Source organism: Corythoichthys intestinalis, chromosome 6 (genome assembly GCF_030265065.1).
Source record: "Corythoichthys intestinalis isolate RoL2023-P3 chromosome 6, ASM3026506v1, whole genome shotgun sequence".
NCBI lineage: Eukaryota > Metazoa > Chordata > Actinopteri > Syngnathiformes > Syngnathidae > Corythoichthys > Corythoichthys intestinalis.
The window spans coordinates 24,194,678-24,220,220 of NC_080400.1; the positions used below are offsets into that span (position 1 = coordinate 24,194,678).

The following is a 25,543-nucleotide window of genomic DNA, read 5'->3' on the forward strand; positions in this document are numbered from 1 at the left end:
CATGCTTTCTGAGCCAAAGCTGCAGCGCATTCTTATAATGTCATCTTTGTTTTACCAAAGGTAAAGGCCTCTCTAAGTCCATGTACTGTGTGCGCTTCCCCTCTATTGGCTAACTCGTAACCTACAGGCGACACAGGCACTAATAAGTCCACAGTCAATTAATCAGCCCTGATTTAAAAAAAAAAAAAAAAAAAAAAAAAGCTCAAAAATTGATTTCCAAGAATCAATAGCAACCAAGCTACATAGCTACTAAGCTTCAAGATGTTCGATTGTGGAATAACCGAGGAGAAAGACTTCAAAGTTAGTGTCTACAAGAACAACAGCAACATGAGTGGCGGCTTGACGGTTTGACATGCTAGTAAAATTAGCATTGCCCATTTTCAACGCTTTTGCAAAACTAAAGAATGATTTATCTTATTAGTACGCGATTTATTCTCCACCCCCACAGACGAGCTCTCTGCAGTATCTGGATGCGAGAAACACACCACTGCTAGACCACTCGGCCCCCTTTGTTGCTCGAGCGCTCAGGATCAGCGGCAGCCTGGCAGTCCTGCACCTGGAGAACGCCGGCCTGTCTGGCAGACCTCTTATGTTGCTGGGTAAAAAAAAAAAAATTTTTTAAACTTAAGCCACAGCCTCAACCAACGAATGAAAGTATCACATTCATCATACACAATATGTTTCAGCAACGGCCCTTAAAATGAACATGAACCTACGGGAGTTATATCTCGCCGACAACAAGCTCAACGGCCTACAGGATTCGGCCCAGCTTGGCAACCTGCTTAAGTTCAACTACAACATCCAAATTTTGGACCTGCGCAACAACCACATTCTGGACTCAGGTACTGTAGCAACCAGCCTGATCAGTTGATTGGTCAAGAATTATTGTACCTCACAGTAGAGGTGTGCAAAATTTCCGATTCTTAGATTATTCGCGATTCGGCCGTGGAAGATTCGAGAACGATTCACAAACATCCAAATTCCGATTATTGAAATATGCCAAGTAAAGCGGAAGTACAACACACTCAGCGCGCCGCGCGGTCAATGAGCAACGGAGCGAGAGTAGCTAAACATCATGCTTCTCATTACCCGGCCCCTCGGGTAATGCCAATGCTCAACTCACGGCTCTAGCTCAACTCATGCCACGAGATAAAAAAACACAACAACATACCTGAAGCTGCTACAAAAGTATGTCATCCACATTATGTTACGGTAGATATCATTTATATAAGACTAGATGCACTACGGTAGCGGTAGCGTTTGCAGCACATCTACAAAAAGCTAGATGCAGACGTAGTAAACGGCCGCCATCTTAAAGCAGTACACTTCTCTGCAAGGCTGTTGTAGCGAACCTTCCAAGCAAACCTAATTAACTTTTTATCTAAAATACTCCTAAATCGGTAAAATATTGACTTCAATCTATCTTTAAAATAGTTTTAAAACTTTCACATGTCGAAAGTTGACAAAAGGGAAATTATGGATTAACGGGAGCAATTTTAACAACTTTAACGGTTGATTCACAACATTAAATTAATTGAATGTAGTTTAAAGCTGCTGATACAGAATGGGGACTGGAGTTTTTTATTTACTGTTATTTTTGTATATTTGTTTACTGCTATATGTTAACTTGATACTGAAATAGTAGTTTGGTTTAGCCTGAGAGTATTTTTGAACAATTTTGGAACAAATGTACAAAATATTTAAAAAAAAAAAAAAAAAAAAAGGGGGGGGGGGGTGCATCAATAATCGTTTTAGAATCGAATCGGACCATCTGAATCGTAATCGTAATCGAATCGTTAGGTGCCCAAAGATTCCCAGCTCTACCTCACAGTATCTTATTTTTTACTTTATTTGATTAATATGACGTCTGTCCTTTGGCGAAATGTGTATTTGTTATAATGTTGACTTTTGTTTTGTGATGCGTGCTTTTATTTTGACGCAGGAAGCGTAGAGCAGGTAGTATTTCTGCACCCAAGTAAGACTGCATGACCAACAAAGAAGTACGTATTTGGACGCACAAAGAAGAGCGCACGCTAGGCCCGTTCAATATTTCGTCTGAATATCGCCATTGCAATATGCCCATGCACAGTAGTCCCATCGCAGGACCTGCGATTTTTTTTTTTTTTTTATGTAAACTTTTGTTTTGCTTCATACAAGCAGCAATTGTGCAGACATGACTTCCTGGATCCCTTTTATATACACCAATCATTCACAAATAAACCCCCTTGGCCTGGATTAAACGGTATTATATGAATACTAGAGATGTCCTGATGGCATATTTTTCACCCGATTCTGAGAATCTGCCGATACACAGTCCCAGCTGATACAGGGAAAAAAGTTGTTGGTTTTTTTTTTTTTTTGCTTTGACGCTCTCGCTGTCGAGAACAGCCTCTTACCTGCGCACAGCATACTTAAGACTTGGCTGCAAGTTTAACGATGGTTAACACCTTAGTGCCTTTGATCGTAGAGCTACCGAGGCGTTCTCTGGCCAGATCTAAGCTACAAACCTGTCAATCATCGTTAACTGTAAATACAAAACGCCAGCTGCACTGGTGACAAAGAAAAACAGTTTGGTTGCACTGCTTAGCAGGAGGGAAGGTGAGAGGAAAAAAAACCTCCGATCCTTTTCACCTGATTCCAAGCCTCTGAAAAATGGCACGATCGGCCCAATTTTTGATCACGTGATCAGATCGGGACCTCTTGAATTACTATTATGTGGTCATAGTGACTCAACCAAAGTCTTCCCAAACAGAGCTGTCCAAGTCATCTGGTGGAAATTCTTCTAGTTTTGATAATCACAATATATATCGCAAACCCCCAAAAAGTCGCAATGTCATTTTTTTCCAATATCGTTAAGCCCTAGGAGGAGTGCATTTGCTTACACGTCATGCAGCCAAGTGAGAGAGGGCAGGGAGAAGAAAGATTACAGTTTAGCTCACTGTCTAGCTAGGACTTATATAGGACGTATAGTATGACATACGTAAATAGGACGTATAATGACATATAATACTTTTTTTTTTTGGATAGTTATTTTGAAATTCATTGGGTACACGGTAAGTCAGGCATTAAAAATCTGGATGGATAAATGACGCTAATGTTTCATACAAACTGAATATTCGATATTGCAAAACCACTTCATTTTCTCCTTTGATGAGAGTGAATAATCAAGAGACTCATAAACTCATCAGCTTCCAAGTCTCTTGTGCCCACGTATTTATTTAATCTCCGTTTATGTAACAGATGCACACAGAATAGAAATATATCAGTGTGAGACTGCAGTTGCTTTTTGATCAATGTGAATACTGATGACATAATCTTGTCTCTGTGGTCTGAGCGAGTTATTTTTGTTTGGAATTTGTCTTTTTAAATACACCCTTATTTCATATGACCTGATTTGTCACAATGTAGTGATGTGTCCTATCAGTTTAGCTCATTGGCTGCTGCAATCATTCGCTGTTTTCCCAGTCAGAATGGATTGGACGCCGAGGGCGTTCAATGGCAGTAAACTTGCCTATTTTAAGGTAATATATTACACAACTTACAGTAGTTGTGACGTTTGTGGGTTTGTCGTCACAGGTTTGGCCTATGTGTGTGAAGGACTAAAAGAGCAGAGGAAAGGTCTTGTCACGTTGGTGCTATGGAACAACCAGCTCACACACAACGGCATGGGCTACCTTGCTGCTGCACTGGTAAACACACACTCACCCATACACATCTGTCTGTGTACAGAAAGATGACAGCAAAACGGTCACCACCCTCACATGATTTGAAAGAATCCTTCTGTCTGTCTGTTCGGCTTTACTATAAATTGCTTTCGGTGAAATGCATGGAAATTGCACATTTAGTATTAAATGGCTCAAAGGTCAATAAATATAATCAAATTGGGGCAGACTTTGTAATATCGGCAAATATCATATTGCTGCCCAAAGAATTGATATCATATCATATGGTCGTTACAGCCCTAATTATTACTATTTTGTTTATTTCACGGGGAAGGAAAAAAACTTTAAATAGAGGTGTTTATTTGTTCAAGTATAAAACGCATCTGGCAGCTAATTGAAGTACAGTGTTTATTCGACTGGGATTGTCACTATTGAAAGAAATCCACAGCATTTTCGCCTCATCAAACACCTGACACGTTCACATCTGATTCAGTGCCTACATTAAAGAGAACTAAATTAATCGGTCATGTTTGTTTGGTTGAGTCAGCATATCATTGTCAAACGGATGTGGGCCAATAAGGAGCACATTGTTTGTAGTTCTCTCTGTAGACACTGTTATATGCCTGTTTGTCAAAGCAACGCACTGTATTTTTATTTAATTTAAAAAAAAAAATTAAATCCATTTCATGGTTGGCCACACTGATTGATGTGCACATTTGAAGTGAAAAGCCACATTTAACTCTGGTTGGTATAAATGTTTGCACAACAAATTGCACATTAAAACAAGACATTGCCCGATATGCGATTTTCAAAGGCCAATACCAATTTATAAAAGAAAAATAGTCAATTGCCAATATCTAAAGCCAATTTTGTTAGATATTTGAGGCCAAACATTTATTGAACTTTAAGTACACACCCATACACAACCAAGATGACAATATACAAGATATAAGGAGTCAAAACAGTAACTTGAGTGACAAATGGTTTTAGCGCAAGTACTAGGTTAAAGTATTTTGTTTCATTCTTAACTCGTTAAGTTCACAAAATTCCACAGGTTTGATGAATTGTTGCACATGACGATTAGTGTTAGCCGATAGCAATTATCAATTGCAGTTAATGTTAGCAAACAGCATTAGCAATAGTGGCAGATGCTAGTTTTTCCAGTGAGAAGCTCAAAGTGTGTCCGCCTGTGAGTGCTTTGTGAGGATAGAGGGGCTGAGCAGCACCTGCTGCTCGGTAAGGAAAGAAACTAGTGTGCCAGGCGTCAAGTCTCCAAACACAAGCAGCTACAATAAAAAAATAAAGATTAAAAAAAAAAAAAAAACACCAGAAATAGAACCTTGATTTTTCGCTTGTTGTTTTTTAACTAAAGTTGCACCGATACCAGTATCGGCAGGGGGGACCGATCCGGTCTGAATTGGTGGTATCGGTATCGACGAGTACCAACATTTAGGGCGCCGATACCATCTACTGGCATCACTTTAGCGCAAATGAACTGTCCTCCCCACGTGAGCCAAATTCCCAAATCCCGGTGCATGACATCTGTATGTCTTTGTCTCGAAATTACGAAATGAAAATAACACCTTCGTCATCAATATTAAGGATGTTCACTACAACGCATATCCGCAATGTTACGCTGCTTTTATAACATGGCATTCACAAACGATTAGCATGCTTAAGCTAACGCATGCTGTAGTAGCGCCGATGGGATCAGAAAGGTTAAGACCGTGAGAGACTAAGCAAACTCATGGTTTCATGATGAACAATGAGTGGCAAATTAAGAGCGCCGTACTTCAAACTCGTCCTGTTTATGAAAATCGATTGTCATATTATGCTGGTGTTGTGCAGTAATGAGCAGAAGTGACTTCTGTGGCCAGAAAACACTCAAGCGGCGCAGCGCGCACACTAGATATCATCAGATAGCAACCTAGATGTCCTATGTCCGATCCCATGCCAACTCTCGCGCGCACATACTAGATATCATCAAATAGCAACCTAAATGTACTACATTAGATCCCATGCCATTAGCTGCGTGAGCCCAGAGCGACGCGTAGTCCAGATACTACATTGATGAATTAGAAACCGCCATGACTGAATGGCCAAATCAATCCATACCAGTGACTATAGATAATGCTGCAAATACTGTTAATTCAGCACATGTTACAGATGGACTCGGACCACAAATAGGATGTTTTGCTTATATGGTAAATATAGCTGCTAAGAGAGCTGCAGCAATCAACAGTGTGCCCCACTTTACAAACATTAAAGATTGTTCTCAGCACTTACAGTATATACAAAATTTCTTCAGATCAGTAAGAAGTAAGCACATACATATTATGCACTAAAATGCTTGTTTATTTGATGGCACTGTTATTTTTGCTTGTTAGCAAATTTAAAAAAAAAAGAAAGAAAAAAAAATAATAACAGTTGTATTTTCTGTTTCAGAGCATTAAATGTATTGAATTGTATCGAAAATCGTACCGAACCGTGACTTAACTGTATCGTTGCATCCGTTATACGTACATATATATATGTGTGTGTGTGTGTGTGTGTGTGTGTGTGTGTGTGTGTGTGTGTGTGTTTTGTTTGTTTGTTTTTGGTTTTTTTTGCAAACAGAGTGGTATCGGAATGGTATCGGTATCGGCCGGTACTGCACAGCCAGGTCTCGGTATCGGGCCCAAAAAATGGTATCGGTGCAACACTATTTTTAACAAAGCAAGTGTCGCTACGATGATTATGAAAGTCTCTGGTTAAGCTCAGAACAACAGAAGGAAAATGTAAAAATGCCTCCCACGGATGTTCGTACAACAGTATCACAGATTCACTGATTTCGTTGTCAATCAAAAAGGGATTCAGCCTCAGACACATCACCCAATCATCATGCAGAGTGTCCGGGCCAGCCGACTGCCCATTGACCTTCAGAGATGCACAGCGTTCGATGAACGGAATAAACCTAGCCTTTAGCCAATGACTCGTCTCGTTTCGCTGTAGTGGACAATATACTCTCAAATCTGGAGACACACGGTCTCCACGCCGTTTAAAGCTGTGGTCCACAACCTTTTTTTGCACCACGGACCGGTGTGTTATGGGCCTTTCTTTCACAGACTGGCAATGTGTGACAGAAAATTACAGTAAATATAAAATAGCACAATGCAGCTAAAAACGAACACCATACGCTGAATCAAGCTTTTTTCACAGCGTTCTTCCCTAAAACTTGACGGCAAATATCCTTAGTTGCTGGCATACTGAGTTCTTATCCAACTGTGAAAGGTGTCTTGGCAATACAGTTCGCCACGACTTATGATGCTCTCAATGCATTCGCTTTTGTTGCATTGTTTGCTAGCTTTTAGCCACATGTTATGCAGAATGGACTTGGTTCTAGGCTCCTCTTCTGGCTCAGCAGGTGGCTTTTTCCCTGTAAAGAAGCTATCCAAAGACATTGCCGCACACAGCCAAGAGCAGCTAACGTTCTGTTTACATTGACTGACACTGGTCTGCTATGGGTGTGCAAAGTTGCAAACACCCCAGTAATGGCGGCCAAACACGAGAGGGTGTCGAACACAAAGCTCTACTCTAATTAGTCAGTAGAGGAGACAGGCATATTGATGTGCATGTTGTGATTGCGGTCGTTAACAAATAATTTATTATTTCTCTGCGGCCCAGTAGCAAATGTGCCACGGACCGGTACCGGTCCCCAGCCCGGTGGTTGAGGATCACAGCTTTAAAGGACTGTGAAGCTGCGCTAATAAATGAATAGGAAGCCGCATCATAACTAGTGATAAAAAGCTAATTCTCAACAAAAGTTGTATGTGGTCAATGGCATGTACACACAACAGTAGGGATGGGAATCGAAATCCGATTCCAATTCGGAACCAGTTCGGAGTGTTTCGAGGCCTCGACATCACAATGAAAAAGCCTTAACGATCCCTTTAACAATTCCTAAAGACGCGTGTTGCGTCGTGACGTGTCTTGTTGTCCAGACGCATCAAACTAGCATGGCGCCAAGAACCACTCGCTCCAAAGTTTGACTACACTTCACCAGGAAAGAGTGTGAAAATGAAAGATTACGACGGGTAAGCACGAGCATTGCAGCCATAAACATAACAATGACAGCACGTAGGTTCAAACGCTCGAAAGTGTGTCTTCACTTCACGAGGAAAAATGACAACAAAGCGACTTGCAGTCATTGCAAGGTGGAGGTAACTGCATCGGGAGGGAATACGACTGCGCTGTCCTCACAGAGAGGCTTAGGCTCAGTCCTGGCTATACAGCAAGCTAAACTCCCAAATGACGATGCAGAAGACGTTGGTATAATTTGCTGACTTTATTCAACCATCACTTGAAGAGTGAAACTAAGAATAGAAATGAAACAAATCAATTTCGTCCCCAATAACAAACAGGTTTGCATCAACGTAAATCAGCGATGATCAGCTGTAAATAACAGTAATAACAAATGGTTAGCATTCGTTCGCTAGCATTAGCACATCGTTCAAACCACTACACAACTGGATTTAAGTGTCCGATCGCGAGTGGAAACACAACAACAACAACAACACAAAAGATGATACATACAGGCGTTGCCTCTGTAGATATTAACATTAACAAAGAACGTAGGCTCGTAGAAGTGTTTCCGTCTCTCACTAACTTACTCACTCGCTTGGTTGCGGCATTTCTTCTTCGGGTGTAAGCACGCGCTTCTTCACGTGAGTGCGTTCTTCTTCGCGTCAGGAAGCGCAAGGGGGCCCCCACTTGAGCATGTAAGCGCCACAAAAACTAAAAGGCATGCATTTCAATGTAATGGTAAATAATACATGTTAACCCAAACTGCGGCCCGCGGCCCAAATACGGCCCGCCTCCACATTTGGTCCGGCCATTTTGATTTTTTTTTTTTTTTTCTCAATCGTGTTAATTATTTCCTGGCCTTTTCCTTGAAGAATTCAGAGAGGGTTATTTGGTTATTATCTATTTAATTAACTCATTTGCTCCCGGAACCGTATAAATACGTTTTATTTTTAAATGCTCAACTGTCCCGCAACCGTATTTATACGTCTTTTGCGTTTTTTTTTTATAAGAAGCATATATAGGTTCCGCTGTCTGAGAAACAAAGAAAAACGCTCCAAACCAATTTTAAAGCAATAAAACTGGCCACTGGAGGGCAGTAACGCATTTTGGAAGACTAGACAAGCCGATTCAACAGCAGTGAACGGCCGGCCAGCATTGTCAAAGCGCTGGCGGATTGAGCCCAGGCGGCGCTCCTTCCGGACAAAACAACGAGAGGACGCCTGGGACACCAGGCGCTGGACGATCGTGCAAAATGAGTGAAACCCCCCGTGGAGTGGCTCGCCTAGCAGACCCCGCAGAAATGCAAAAATAATCCATTTTTGTGAGACAGACAACGATGAGGGAAAAGTTTACACAGCTGACGTGGCGACAACGGCGTCATCTCGGCGACAAACCGTCATCTCTCAGTCGTTGTGTGTGAATAAATTGTTACTATTCTATCTAAAGCTCTATTTGTCTGGTTGTTCATAGTATTTTGTAAAAGGAAAACATTATTCAGATGTTTGGGATGTAACTAATGCAAAAAATAGCTTTGTTAAAGTCAAAGTTATGTTTGAAATGTATGCGTTTACAAAAAGCTCATTTTCTCCGTTTTTTCATCATAAATTGGAAAATTGCTCAAACTAAGCTATTTTCTAATGCTGATTTCTAAAGAATGGAAAAAGATACGAACTTACTTTTTTTTTCTGCTGAAAGAAGAGAGTCCAATCTTTCTTTTGGTGGGTTCAAAGTTTATATAGCAATAGAACAGAATTTTCTGTGGGCCTTGCAAAATCAGTCAAAATCCAGAAAAAACGGCCGGGAGCGAACGGCCTTGCTCTGGTGAAAATGGCTGGGAGTGAAAGAGTTAATAGTGTTTTTATTATTAAATATTATTATTATTATTTTATTTACTTTCATTCCGTAAAGAATCCAGAAAGGGTTATTTGATTGTGGCTTTCTGAAAAACAATAATTTTTTACATTTATGCACTTCTGCAATCGTCACACTTTTTCTGTTACAAACTGACCCCGGCCCCTCATCAGAGAAGGGAAAAGTTATGTGGCTCTCACAGGAAAAATTTTGGGGACCCCAGCTTTAACACATATTGCCAAAGGCAGAACAATAGGTGGAAAAGCGCTATACAAGTATAACACCATAACACCATAACCATAAGAACCTATCTGTCAATATATACCAATATTTTTTATTTCTATTAGATAAATGTTTCAGTAAAATGTTACACATTCTTGTGTATTTGCCACTTATTGCCACAGTTAACATTCAGGCTTTGGGCCTCTTTTGATCTCGTTGTGAGTTTGTAAGGTTGTGACTTCTGATTAAACAAACTCGATGCCAATCAAAACGTATGTTCTTCTTTTCCCCCAAATTAGAATCGATAAGAGAATCGATAAAGAATCGAATCGTTAAGCAATATCGATAATGGAATCGGAATCGTAAAAATCCTATCAATTCTTATTTTCTGACATTTTGGGGGAAGCTTAACTTCCCTAGCAGTCTAAAACCAATCACCTCAAATAGTATCCAGGTTAGCATTCCGCTAGCAGTTAGCATCTACATCACATAATCACATTCTAGGTTGATAACACCAACTGCACTAAGTCGCATATAGATGACCGAATAAATTGTGTCCAAAATGTCATTCATCGATTATTTTTTTTACAGATTATTAGAAGAAAACATTTGAAATTAGCTGCCAGCTTGCTTCGTGGAAGCTCATCCTCTTTCTTTCCTTTTTCTTCTTCTACAAATAATTCCTTTTCGTAACTAGATGGTGCAAAATTCACAATTAACAAAGATCATAACCCAGACAGTGAACATATTTTCCTATATTATTGGCTATATTTTTGGGAAATCGGGCATATATCAAGCAATGCTGTGAAATTTTTGCTCCTTTTCTTTCTGTCAGCCTTGCACCCAGAGTCTGGAGACACTGAACCTCGGTCATAACTCAGTAGGCAACGAGGGCGTCCACAAACTGAAAGACGGCTTGATCGCCAACCGCTCTGTGCTCAGACTGGGCCTCGCCTCCACTAAACTGTCATGCGAAGGTGACAAATTCCGTTTGTTTCAGTTTGGAACAATCTTAAATTTTTGGAAGCGATTTTCACCCCAACCCCTCGGTTTTTATGCCTTGTTGCCACAGGGGCGGTGGCGGTGGCCGAATTTATAGCCGAGAGCCCAAGGCTCCTGCGTCTAGACCTGCGGGAAAATGAGATCAAGACGGGCGGACTGATGGCGCTGTCGCTCGCCCTGAAAGTCAACACTTCTCTGCTACGCCTCGACCTGGACCGGGAGCCCAAGAAAGAAACTGTAAGCATGCACATTTTATTTATATAAAATGTGAGAAAAGATTGCATTAAAAGAAGGGTATGATACAGTTGTAAATAGGGATGTCCTGATACTTATTTTTTGACATCCAATCAGGTTTTTTTCAAGATGTTTTTCCAACACTGATCCGATTATAATCCAATTCCCATATTTTTAGACCAGTAAAAATAATGCAAATGTAACCAGTAAATGACAAATCATATTGTTTTGTAATAAAGTGAGCCCTGCTGTTCCCTCCTCAATAAATTACACAAGGCTCTGTTACTAATATTAGTTTGTAGAGAGTAGTCGTCCCACTCGGCGAACATGTTTGCCAAGTACTTTGGTTTATAGCAAACGAAAAGCACAATGGTACGGAAAACATACTCCCGGATCAGATCCGATCTTGTAACCAAATCCGGTACTGTCCGTTACGCCAAAAATAGTCGTATCGGGCGCCGATAACAGTACTGAGTATCCGAACGTGACATCATCAGTTGTAAATTATAGTCTCAAAAAATGTATTTCAAATTAATTATATTTCAAGTGGCCATGATTTCTCAGACAGACATTATATTGCCTGTTCTTTAACTCATTGGCTGCCATTGATGGTGCTAGACATCCAATTCATTGTGAATGGAAGGGACTGGAAGTGATCATTCGACCAGCATGATCACTCAATGCCTGCCACCGCTGTTGAAATGGAATTGAATGAAATCAAAATTCTGTATTTCCATGAAGTAGTCAGCAGACATAGGGACAGATATGTTATCAATGCCAGTACAGCAGTACCTCGACATATGATCGTTTCGACACATGATCTATTCGACATCCGACGTAAAATTTGACTCGCCATTTGTTTCTACATTCAACGACATGCTCGAAATACGACGATTTGTGACAGCGCCGCAGTTTCTTTGTTTTCCTGCAAGACGGACAAACAGCTGATTTTCTTGTGAGAGAAATCAACATGGGTTCCAAGAATGTTAGTGCAGGTGGTGAAAAAGGGGGGGAAAATGATGCTTACCATTGAAATGAAGATGGAAATGATAGAAAAATATGAGCATGGTGTGCACTAGGAGTGGGAACAGCTTGGTACCTCACGATACGATACGATTTGCGATACAAAGCTCACGATAACGATGATCTGACGATATGATGATACAATGATTATTAATACATTGGTCGGGAAATAATTTTAGGATATTCTACAAACAACTAAAAAACAGCAAAACAAGCTTCTGCTGTGAATTAATCACGAGTAGACGTCTAATCCATTTGAACTGGGTGGAATGTTCATTCGCTGCCATCCCTCCCACTTCAAACGGATTGAACGTCTATGGCTGTCAGTGGCAGTCAATGCCAGGCAATGAGGTGATTTTGGGCCATTTAAGGTCATTTACCTGTTGATGTTCAGTTGCTTCATATTGATTTTGGGGTATTTTATAGGTCACTTCCTGTTTATTTTGAGTTACAGAACAGGAAGTGACCTGGGAATCACCCAAATGAATAGGCACTGACTCAAACTAAAGAGGAAATGACCTGTAAATGCCCTAAAATGAACCGCAAGTGTCCTGTAAATGCCCTGAAAATCGGACAGAATGACTGAATGCTCTGGTTTCGAATGAACTAACGTTCCCAGTCTAAATTGATTGGGCGTCGTGCACCGTCAATGCAGCCTAAGAGTTAACTGAGACACTATTATGGTGGAAGATTTTGGTAGCAACTTGTTGGTTCCTTTTTAGTTTTTAGTTTTTGACATTGACACCTGTACCTGTTATCACACATGCACATGTGCCAGAGACTTATTAGGTTGTATTGCTGCATTCGAGGAAGGAGGGAAGTGGGACTTATCCCACTTGGATGGTACAAGTTGTGACCTCAAAGCGTTCCAAGCAGCAAAGATGGCTGATCCTGACAAGTTGTTTTTATGTATTTTGGCCATAGAGAGCAGCATATCCTTACGCAAAGTTTTTAAATATCATTGTGTTACGTGAAGTTGTGTTGAATAACTAAATTAATTTATTAATAAATAGATACACATAAATATATTTGTATGAATAAAGAAATATCTTTTGTACAAATCATCGGATAACTTCATGCAAGAGATAGCAGCTTATCCTCAAGCAAAGTCAGGAAAAATCACATAGTGTAACGGGTAGTTGTATCGATTAACTAATGTAATAATAAATTGATCCAGAAAAATATATTTTTATAATAGTACAATTTATTATTTACCATTGACTGCTTTTCGACAGGCAGCGCCATTTTGTCGAGTGACGTCAGATTTAAGCAACTCGTGTCAGGGTACTTTTTTTTTTTTCTGTTGAACTCATGGTCTTGGCTTGTCTTGGTCTGTACTAAGAACAGTGTTGGTCTTGTCATGGTCTCAAATGTGGTCTTGAGCACAACACTAGGGTACCACTAGAGGGGGCCCTTGTTCTACTAGTTTTAAATTGGTGTTCTATGTATTTGTATGTTTGAATTCAACTTAACTCAAACTAGGTGAGAAGGCTTTAATTTGTGAATTTAGCTATGAACCCTCTGCATAGTTGTATTACAGTTTAGCTTTGTATGAGGTTGTTCCAGAATTGGAGGACATTTTGACTTCAAAATTAATGAATAAGCCTTCGCGTTTCAGTGTTATCATTTTTTTGTATATTCATCATTAACAGGGTTGTAAATCTATACCAATAGTTTTGTTCAGGTGTAGAAGCTGGATCTTTTGCTAGATGTTATTGACAGATTCAAGATGCAAGAGAAAAATGGCATTTTAGGTAATATTCCAGACTTGCTATTCAGTATTTTTTTTTTTTTTTTTTTAAATATTTTCAAGTATTCTTTTTTTATAGATTTCGTCTCATGACTACTACAGTTACTCAGAAACAAATTTTGTAGGTGGATTGTTTCAAATCTGAAGGGTGGGACGCCAAGTGTCCTCCGATTCTAGAAGGATCCTTTTAAGAATTTCTGTTCTGCAGGTGAAGAGCTTCATTGAAACCCAGCGCGCTCTGCTGGCCGAAATCCAGAATGGCTGCAAGAGAAACTTCATCCTAGCAAAGGAGAAGGAGGAAACGGAGCAGATGATGAGGCAGTCGGCATCCATGGCCGAAATCGCCACCGAAGACGTTACGAGAGAAGAAGCAGGAGAGGAGAACAAAGACGGAGGACCGGGGGATAAAGGCAGTGATACAACAGGAAGCGAAGAGCAACCGAGCGGCGAGTCGGGGGCAAGTGTTTCCCCAATGAACTTGGATTCTGACTCTGACACTGACGATGAAGAGGAAGTGATGACGAAGACTGCGTCCAAGCCAAGCCCTCTCTTAAATCAGGCCCCCTCACAAAATGAAGTGGCTCCACCCACGTCGAGTCCCTCGCACACGCCGTCCTCCGTCGTTTCAGAAATCACCATCACAAACAACCAGGTTCCTCCAGGCACACCTCCCTCACCGGGCCGCTGCATATCTGTATCAAGTCCAGGGAGGGGTCACAAGATCTTTATGGTGACTCGGGTGGAAAGCCCCCCTGAGCCGCAGATAGGCGCTGGACCAGCCAAGGAGCCATCAAATAAGACTCACGAGGACGTCCAAAGCACTACCCTTAAGCAAACACTAGAACCCAGATGCGACGAGGGCATCATCGCCAGCACTTTGGAGCCACCATTGACAAGTCAACAAGCACCAGCCTGGCCTTTAAGTTCTGCAACTGCTCAGCCTCCAGGACCAGCACCCGAGCCCTCCTATGAGGAGGAACTTGAAGTTCCTCCCTCTGAAACGAAACCGAACGACGCTGGTGAAGACGCCAAAGATGAAATCCAGATGTTGGACCATCTGGAAGATGTGGACAACGTTGAACGTCAAAACGCTGACGGACAGGATGCACAACACGCTCACTGTGACCAACTAACTTCTGTTACCGCTGAGCCACCACAAACGGAGGACACCGCTGACGAGAGCCAGCGGGAAGTCGCCGATTCGCTTTTACCCAACGGCTTAAAGCCCGAATTCTCCCTCCACCTCCTTGACTCCGACGGCCCCAAACCTGGCAGCTGTGTCATGGAACACGGTGTGTGTGAACAACATACAGTGGGGCAAATAAGTATTTAGTCAACCACCAATTGTGCAAGTTCTCCTACTTGAAAAGATTAGAGAGGCCTGTAATTGCCAAAATTGGTAAACCTCAACCATGAGAGAATGTAGAAAAAAAAAAACACAGAATCACATTGTTTGATTTTTAAAGAATTTATTTCCAAATTAGAGTGGAAAATAAGTATTTGGTCACCTACAAACAAGCAAGATTTCTTGCTGTCAGAGAGGTCTAACTTCTAACGATGTCTAACGAGGCTCCAATCGTTACCTGTATTAATGGCACCTGTTTTAACTCATTATCGGTATAAAAGACACCTGTCCACAACCTCAGTCTGTCACACTCCAAACTCCACTATGGCCAAGACCAAAGAGCTGTCGAAGGACACCAGAGACAAAATTGTAGACCTGCACCAGGCTGGGAAGACTGAATCTGCAATAGGTAAAATGCTTGGTGTAAAGAAATCAACTGTGGGAGCAATTATTAGAAAATGGAAGACATATAAGACCACTGATAATCTCCCTCGATCTGACAAGATCCCACCCCGTGGCGTCAAAATGATAACAAGAACGGTGAGCAAAAATCCCAGAACCACACGGGGGGGACCTAGTGAATGACCTACAGAGAGCTGGGACCACAGTAACAAAGGCTACTATCAGTAACACAATGCGCCGCCAGGGACTCAAATCCTGCACTGCCAGACGTGTCCCCCTGCTGAAGCCAGTACACGTCCAGGCCCGTCTGCGTTCGCTAGAGAGCATTTGGATGATCCAGAAGAGGACTGGGAGAATATGTTATGGTCAGATGAAACCAAAATAGAACTTTTTGGTAGAAACACAGGTTCTCGTTTTTGGAGGAGAAACAATTCTGAATTGCATTTGAAGAACACCATACCCACTGTGAAGCATAGGGGTTGAAACATCATGCTTTGGGGCTGTTTTTCTGCAAAGGGACCAGGACGACTGATCAATGTGAAGGAAAGAATGAATGGGGCCGTGTATCGAGAGATTTTTAGTGAAAATCTCCTTCCTTCAGCAAGGGCATTGAAGATGAGACGTGGTTGGGTCTTTCAGCATGACAAGGATCCTAAACACACAGCCAGGGCAACAAAGGAGTGGCTTTGTAAGAAGCATTTCAAGGTCCTGGAGTGGCCTAGCCAGTCTCCAGATCTCAACCCCATAGAAAATCTGTGGAGGGAGTTGAAAGTAAAAATACCAGCAACAGTGTGTGAAAAGCTTGTGAAGAGTTACAGAAAACGTTTGGCCTCCGTTATTGCCAACAAAGGGTAGATAACATGTATTGAGATGAACTTTTGATATTAACCAAATACTTATTTTTTTTTTTTTTTTTTCCACATTTCTGTCTCATGGTTGAGGTTTACCCATGGTGACAATTACGGGCCTCTCTAATATTTTCAAGTAGGAGAACTTGCACAATTAGTGGTTGACTAAATACTTATTTGCCCCACTGTACTTGCTCATTTACGAATGATTAAATATATTGAATGTGTGCTGTGTTGTCGGTCATGCAGTGAGTGTGAGCTGCACACAAGATCTGGAGGAGCTTCTGCTGGAAGCCAGTTTGGAGACTGGCAGAGAGGCATCATGAAGGAAATTTAACAGGTGAAGCGGCTCTCTGCTTCTAAATAGGCCTATCACTACTATTACTACGTCAACTTATCACCAAATAAATCAAATGGTTAACGATAGCTTTTATTATGTCGACTGATTGTCCGATATACAAATGGCCAACGATAATTTTTACTATATTGACCTACACTGCTGGCCAAAAGTATTGGCCCCCTTGCAATTCTGTCAGATAAAGCTCAGTTTCTCCCAGAACATGATTGCAATTACAAATGCTTTGGTAGTAATGTCTTCACTTATATTGCTTGCAATGAAAAAACACAAAAGAGAATGAAGTAAAAATTAAATCATTGTCATTTTACTCAAACTCCAACTCGTTTTACTCCAAAAATGGGCCGGACAAAAGTATTGGCACCCTCAGCCTAATACTTGGTAGCACAACCTTTATACAAAATAACTGCAAACAACCTCTTCCGGTATCCATCAATGAGTTTCTTACAATGCTCTGCTGGAATTTTAGACCATTCGTCTTTGGCCAACTGCTCCAGGTCTCGGAGAATTTAAGGGTGCCTTTTTCAAACTGCCATTTTCAGATATCTCCACAGGTGTTCGATGGCATTCAGGTTTAGACTCACTGCTGGCCACTTTAGAAGTCTCCAGTGCTTTCTTTCAAACCATTTTCTAGTGCTTTTTGAAGTGTGTTTTGCATCATTGTCCTGCTGGAAGATCCATGACCTCTGAGGGAGACCCACCTTTCTCACACTGGGCCCTACATTGTGCTGCAAAATTTGTTGGTAGTCGTCAGACTTCATAATTCCATGCACACGGTCAAGCAGTCCGGTGGCAGAGGTAGCAGAGCAACCCCAGAACATCAGGGAACCTCTGCAATGTTTGACTGTGGGGACAGTGTTCTTTTCTTTGAAGGCCTTGTTTTTTTTTTCCTGTAAACCGTGTGTTGATTCCTTTTCCCGAAAAGCTCTCCTTTTGTCTTATCTGACCAGAGAACATTCTTCCAAAATGTTTTTGGCTTTCTCAGGTAAGTTTTGGCCAACTCCAACCTGGCTTTTTTTATGTCTTTGGGTCAAAAGTGGGGTCTTCCTGGGTATCCTACCATAGAGTCCCTTTTCATTCAGACACCGACGGATAGTACGGGTTGACACTGTTGTACCCTTGGACTGCAGGACAGCTTGAACTTGTTTGAATGTTAGTCGAGGTTATTTAGCCACCATCCGCACAATCTTTCGTTGAAATCTCTCGTCAATTTTTCTTTTCCATCCACATCTAGGGAGGTTAGCCACAGTGCCTTGGGCTTTACACTTACTGATGACACTGCGCACGGTAGACACAGGAACATTCAGGTCTTTGGAGATGGACTTGTAGCCTTGAGATTACCCATGCTTCCTCACATTTTGCGTCTCAATTCCTCAGACAGTTCTTTGGTCTTCTTTCTTTTCTCCATGCGCAATGTGGTACATACAAGGGCAGAGGTTGAGTCAACTTTAATCCATTTTAACTGGCTGCAAGTGTGATTTAGTTAATGCCACCACCTGTTATATGCCGCAGGTAAATAACAGGTGCTGTTAATTACACAAATTAGAGAAGCATCACATGATTTTTCACCAAGTATTAGGCTGAGGGTGCCAAGGATTTTTTCGGGCCCATTTTTGGAGATTTGTGTAAAATGATAATGATTTAATTTTTTTTTCATTCTCTTTTTTTTTTTTAATTGCAAGAAAATTAAATGAAGATATTCCTAACAAAGCATTTGTAATTCCAATCATTTTCAGGGAGAAATTGAGCATTATCCGGCAGAATTGCAGGGGTGCCAATACTTTTGGCCATGCAGTGTATAATTTTGTCCAATACATGAAATGGCCAACGATAATTTTTGCTTTATCAACTTATTGTGCGATATTTAAAATGTCCAACAATAGTTTTTAATATATCGACTTCTGACGTATAAAATGCCCGATGATAGTTTTGTCTATACCGACTTATTGTCATATATATATAATGGTTGACCATAGTTTTTATGATATATGAAATGGACGATGATAGTTTTTGCTGTTTCAACTTATCGCATGGTATATAAAATGGCCAACGATAGTTTTTGCTATACAGTGATAGTTTGTGTTTCGTGGTTAACGGGATCCAGAACCCGCCGCAGTAAGAGAAAAACCGCAAAGTAGCGCCTCCTACCCCAAAAACATTTGTGTGTGTGTGTTCAATGTATTTATTCAGATTTAGCATTGGAAAGAGATAGACGTTTTTTAACTTTTTTTTCCCCAAAGTATAATTTTTTAAAAACTATGTATATATATTTTAATGAATGTTTTTTAAGCACTTCAAATGTAATAATTATGATAAGTTTTAAACATGTTACTGTCCCATCAAATTATTTTTAAACAGGAATAAAATAGAAAAATCTTTGTCTTTATTAAATGCTTCATAGAGTGAGTCCACTCAAATCCGCTCAAGCTGCTCACTTACGCACGATGAGTTGCCACAACAACTGTTTAACAAGCTAAACGATGATTGACGCATGCGCCACTTTGAAGTTTCTGCTTCCAAGTAGGGCTGCAGCTATCGAATATTTTAGTAATCTAGTAATCGACTTAAAATTCTATTGATTAATGAAAACAGCCAACAATTGCATCTCAGATTTAACTAGAATTTTAAAAAAGACTAATTCACTGCTTTCGCTCAAAAAACTTAGATCTTATAAAAATATATATACGGCGAAAAAACAGACAAGACTGAAAAAGCAGTTTCTGCTCTTGCACTCCTCTTTAAAAGAAACTGCTTTATTTGGAGCCAAAACAACTGTTGTGTTTGATAGAACAATATGTCTATATGCTGGCGTAGCAGATTCATCGCGCATTAAGCCCCCGAGCTATTTTTGATATTTCCCTTTTACCCTGGAAACCCCCGTTTACAGACGTCGCGCAACCGCTTTTGTTTCAACCCAGCTTTAAAACAAAGGTAATTAATTATATTTCTTATTCAAAATGTCTGTCAGTTTTAGCTTAGAATTATTAATTGATGTCTAATATTTCGTTTAAAAAAAAACTACTTTAAAAAATTATTCACTCGCATATTTTAAACAAATTACGTCTCAATAAAAAAAATGGTGTCTGTAAAAAAGTCAGATATCAACCTCATAACTTTCGCTTAATTGTTTTTTTTTTTTTTTTTTGTTACTGTCGCATTTTGTCCAATATGTTAGATGATAAATAATGGATCCAAACAAAGAAAATTTGAAGAAAGAAAAAATGTTTAAAAGGGTAAATATATGAAAAAGAAACTCGACCACTCCTTGATGTCTGCGATTTCTGCATTGCGACCCTTGTAATATTACCATGTTTCACCCATAAAATCCCCAAAAAATCCTGCTGTGGCCATTCACAGCTGTGTCTAGACACTCAGTGATACATGCGACATGCGAGTTTTTGGATCGAAATAAGGTAAGTACGCGATAATATCTCGTTAAAGTTATGGCGTCTGTAATTCTGCTCTCGCGTGCTCTCGCCTCCAGATAGTTTTGCTGTTTAAAATATATATATATTTTTTTTTAAATGCCCTCCTGTTCAAAAATGTTTCTTCCCCCGGAAAATTAAGATTTTAAGCTTTCCAATGATGTATCACACATGCATATCGGACAATTTTGAAATTTGGCCAATTGGGGGTCTCAAACCTAAAAATGCCATTACGGTTGATAACACACATCACTTAAAAGTTAGGTGTTTTTCCCACGTGTTTCAATTGAATTTCCATTTGTGTCAAGATATTTTTAAGTTCTAGTTAAGTTTTAAGTTAGTCTAAACTTTAAGTCCTGATAGATTTTGAGTTTTTGCAGTGTTCAAAATAAGTGTATGATACCTGCTGTATTGGAGCACATTAGGGACCAGTGCTACTTGGTGTTTTATCCAGCAATGACTACTGAGCTAAAACTTACAGTTAGTATTATTAAGTTTCTATTTTACACCCTCATCACTCTACAGCACTGTTTTCACAGATTAAATAAAGCCTGTATGTAAGACACGTTAGCCACGCATCGACAGTGGTCATAATTAATAGAAACCTAGCACTTCGCAGGGCTAACGTCACGTGAGCGATTGACAGTAACGTTAATCTTATTTATTAGCGCTTAGAAGTTTACTGCTTTAAGATGGCGGCTGTTTACTAACGCCGCTGACTCATTTTGCATCTTGTTCAAGATACATGTGATCTCTATGAGACGCATCAGACGCTACCTGCTACCACCGTGGCATCATGCGGGCTAGTTTTTAGCAACGTCGGCATCGTTTGTAGCGGCTGTCGGCTGCAGTTTTTTTGTTTTGTTTTGTTTTGTTTTTTTAATTACTTCTTCCTCTACGCACGTGACTTCAGCGCGTTGTCCCGCATTAAAAGTAGTCCGGGCAAAACGTGATGCTTAGAGCTGTCAAAATGAAACGATTACTCGAGGTGAATAAAATTACTCGGATCAGTTTTTAAACTCGAGTTGCTCGAGTATTCGTTTCAGCTCTACTTCCAAGTATCTCTGGCAAGATCAAACCTTAACGTCTGTCAATCATCGTTAACTTTAATAAGCGACTGTAGTGCACTGCCTGACCAAGAAAAGCAGCAGGTGGGAGAGTGAGGCTACGTGATCAGATCGAGACAGTTCCTCTGTATTTTTTTTTTTTTTTTTTTTAATTGTGGGGTAAAAATCCGCGATGGACTGAGGGCGCGAAGTTCGAAGCGCGAAGTAGCACGGGATCACTGTATTGGCTTAACTTTTTCTTTGGTGTCCCTGATGTTAATGCACAATCAGAACATTTAACTACTTTAATTTCTAAGTTAACTAGTTGTAATATTATGCCACAGGAAAAAAAACAAATATACTATCGTTCATCGCGATAGATTCTAGCAAAATATACCGTCCCTTAAAAAAAGATATTGTGACCAGCCCACTTGTGAAGCAGTGTACACTGAAAATTGATTTTAGTGATATTTCAGTATATGTCTATATACTGTAATTCTGTCCACATTTCATTCTCAGCTGACATCTTTTCTTTGGCAGCTCCAGTGACGATGAGGAGTACAGAATCGACGCCGTATGTCGCATTTCTCCGACCTTAGTAAACCCACACGACTCTCTCGAAGGACAGAAGAGTCTAAATTGCTCTACTGGTCCCAGCGAGTTGCATCAAGAATTGAAGGACAACAACAACAAATGTTGACGTCACTACATCAACCACTGAAGTGTGTGTGCGTGCTTGCGTAAGGGGAACAAAACGAATAACCATACTGTCTTCACTACACTATTTTGCCATTGTTTCCATGCTGACGAGGATGGACGGGAGAAAAATAAACACTAACCAAAGATGGACGTTCTGACGCTACTATGCGTGATGTGTGAATATGGTGGGCTTTAATGTCGAGAGTTGGTTGTCTTTCTCCTTACCAGTTTGAGGGGACCTCCGCCAAAGTGACCGCTTCATTTTCTTGCAGTCCGGTTGTCACTTTGGCCCCCTTAGGAATCAATACAAACCAAAACTGGCAGCCACAACCGAATTTGCTTCCTCGCCAGGTCATGAAAATACATAAAACATCTCTTCTTCAACCTATTCAGCACCACTCACAAATCATTTTTATTTATTTGACAAGCTTTCGGATTTATCCCCCCTCCCATACAAAACTATTTGACTTGTATATTTCAATTATAGCAAATATTTAGTTTTTCTAATTTTTTTTTTTTTTTCTTGAGGGAGGGGGATTTTGGAGTGGTTGATTTGTTCAATAGCAGTTGGGGTGTATTCCTGTCCAGGCAAATCAAAACTTCCCGGAAGTGGCATGTCACGGGATCTCATGTCACTAGAGGGCGCCAGTCCAACATGCTGCTCCTCACTTGACGCCACCCAAAGTGGGACCCTTCTACCGTTTTGCACCCCCCCCCACCCCCCCACCCACTCACACACATACACACACTGTTTGTAAATTCTTTCATTTTTAGACATTTTTAATAAATTGTTAACTTAATTCAAACTGTGCTGGTAATCACAAAAATGTATGGCGAAATTTGTTCCATTCAAATAAACGCATGTAATGACTCAACAGATTTATATTATTAATTTGCACTCAAAGGCTGTTTAACTCATTCACTGGCATGACGGTGATAGACGTCAGTCCGTTTTAACTGAGAGGGCCAGCAGCAGTCACTTTCAGGACCGGCGATAATTGTTGATTCATTTTATGGTCCAGTATAAAGAGCCCAGCCATAGTTCTTACTAGGGGTTGTTCCGATCATGTTTTTTTGCTCCCGATCCGATCGTTTTAGTTTGAGTATCTGGGGATCCCGATATTTCCCGATCCGATTTTTTTTTTTTTTTTTTTTTTTTTTTTTTTGCTCCCGATTCAATTCCAATCATTCCCGATAATTTTTCCCGATCATATACATTTTGGCAATGCATTAAGAAAAAAACGAATAAAACTCGGACGAATATATACATTCAACATACAGTACATAAGTGCTGTATTTGTTTATTATGACAATAAATCCTCAAGATGGCATTTACATGATTAACATTCTTTCTGTGAGATGGATCCACGGATAGAAAGATTTTTAATTCTTAAAGGATAAATGTGACTTTGTATATTGTGACTAAATATTGCCATCTAGTGTATTTGTTGAGCTTTCAGTAAATGATGCGGTAGCCATTTAACTTCTGCCCAAATACATGATGGGAAGTGCAACCGTGACTGCGTCATGGTACTAATTGATATATCTTCTATGCGTTGGGAAATAACATAGAGTGTTAAGAAAAAGATCAACTACTGCCTTTTTTCCCCACATTGCTTCCCACAATTATTCTAATCGTTGGGAGAGGTATTGTAAGGCTTTAGCCATTTAAAAGAAGGCTCCAAAGGCTGCCAAAATTCACTCTACTCAAATTACTCTGCCTTTTAGCTCTATATACTGTATGGGTAAAACGGCGCCATTATAGATTGAACGCGACAATGCGTGAGTGGATCGTGCAGTGCATGCGTTAATTGCGTTAAATATTGTAACGTGACAAATGTAAAAAAATATTAATTCTCGCCGTTAATGCGATAAAGTTGATAACCCTACCTTAAGCTTAAACTAAAGACTCTGGAAGAGTGTAACACCTGATGTCTGTGACGTTAAATACAATTAGAAAACGATTTAATTAAAAAATATATATATATTTAAAAAAGGCATGTCCGATATTTTTTTGCCGATTCCGATACTTTGAAAATGACGTGATCCCGATCGATCGGGACATCTCAAGTTCTTACTGTATTGAATAATCCAATGTATGAAATGGCCTACAATAGTTTTTACTATTTTGATGTCTGATATATAAAATTGGCAAAAATAGTTTTTACAGTCTCAACTTAATGTCCGATATATGAAAACAGCCAAAAATAGTTCTATATTGACTTATCATCTGATATATATATAATATTTTTTACTATATTCGCTTCTTCTGCATTATATAAATTGCCTGATGATAGTTGTTGCTTCAATTTATCGTTCAATATAAAGTGCCAATTTATAGTTTTATGATATCAAATAACATCCAATATAAAATGGTCCACAGTAGTTTTTACTATTTTGAAATCTGATACATAATATGGCCAAGTTTTTACTAGAGTTGTCCGATAAAAGCATTTTTAAAATGGTATCGGATAATATCGTTATCAGTTTTTCATTATCGGTTTTGTGACGAGGCAGTCCCTTATTGGCACTTGCACTTGATCTAAAAACTCTAAAAGGGTTTACACTTCAGTCGAAGTTCTTATTTTTCACAGAATGTTTATTTGGAAAACAAAGTTGTTACATTTATCATTAAAGAATCATGTGAGGCATCACAATACAGTACAATTAGCCATATGTTAAGGCCACGACTGCATATACCGGTATCGGTTTGATATTGGCACCCGATTTTTGGAGTTGGACAATATCGGTTAAAAAGTAATTATCGGACAACTCTAGTTTTTACTGTTTCGACTTATTGTCTGATATATAAAACGGCCATCTATAGTTTAATATATCAACTTATCACCCAATAAATGAAATGGCCAACGATAGTTTTTACTATATCAACTTATCGCCATGCACCCTGCTGGCCAAAAGTATTGGCACCCCTGCAATTCTGTCAGATAATGCTCAATTTCTCCCAGAAAATGATTGGAATTACAAATGTTTTGGTAGTAATGTCTTTATTTATTTTGCTTGCAATGAAAAAACTCAAAAGAGAATAAATACAAAAAAATTTAAAAATCACTATCATTTTACACGGAACTCCAAAAATAGGCTGGACAAAAGTATTGGCACCCTCAGCCTGAAATTTGGTAGCACAACCTTTACACAAAATAACTGCGAACAACCGCTTCCGTTATCCATCAATGAGTTTCTTGCAATGCTCTGCTAGAATTTTGGACCATTTTCAAATCTCTCCACAGGTGTTCTATGGGATTCAGGTCTGGACTCATTGCTGGCCACTTTAGAAATCTCCTGTGGTTTCTCTCAAACCATTTTCTAGTGCTTTTTGAAGTGTGTTTTGGGTCACTGTCCTGCTGTAAGACCCATGACCTCTGAAGGAAGCCCAATTTTCTCACACTGGGCCCTACATTATGCTGCAAAACTTGTTGGTAGTCTTCAAACTTCATAATGCCATGCACACGGTCAAGCAGTCCAGTGCCAGAGGTAGCAAAACAACCCCAAAACATCAGAGAACATCCGCTATGTTTGACAGTGGGGACAGTGTTCTTTTCTTTAAAGGCCTGTTTTTTTCCTGTAAACTCTATGTTGACTCCTTTTCCCAAAAAGCT

General features: G+C 39.9%; 1 protein-coding gene across 1 annotated transcript in view; it reads left to right on the forward strand.

Annotated features, from left to right (window-relative positions):
- Nucleotides 1–22,813, forward strand: part of ppp1r37 (protein phosphatase 1, regulatory subunit 37) — a 66,838-nt gene extending 44,025 nt beyond the window's left edge. Inside the window, exons 6-13 of the mRNA XM_057838533.1 lie at nt 449–599; nt 687–842; nt 3,577–3,689; nt 10,633–10,774; nt 10,870–11,036; nt 14,015–15,098; nt 16,651–16,741; nt 21,768–22,813. Coding sequence (XP_057694516.1) covers nt 449–599; nt 687–842; nt 3,577–3,689; nt 10,633–10,774; nt 10,870–11,036; nt 14,015–15,098; nt 16,651–16,727 — 1,890 coding nt within the window. The 3' untranslated portion in view covers nt 16,728–16,741; nt 21,768–22,813. The remainder of the gene's footprint in view (nt 1–448; nt 600–686; nt 843–3,576; nt 3,690–10,632; nt 10,775–10,869; nt 11,037–14,014; nt 15,099–16,650; nt 16,742–21,767) is intronic.
- The last annotated feature ends 2,730 nt before the right edge of the window (nt 22,814–25,543 follow it).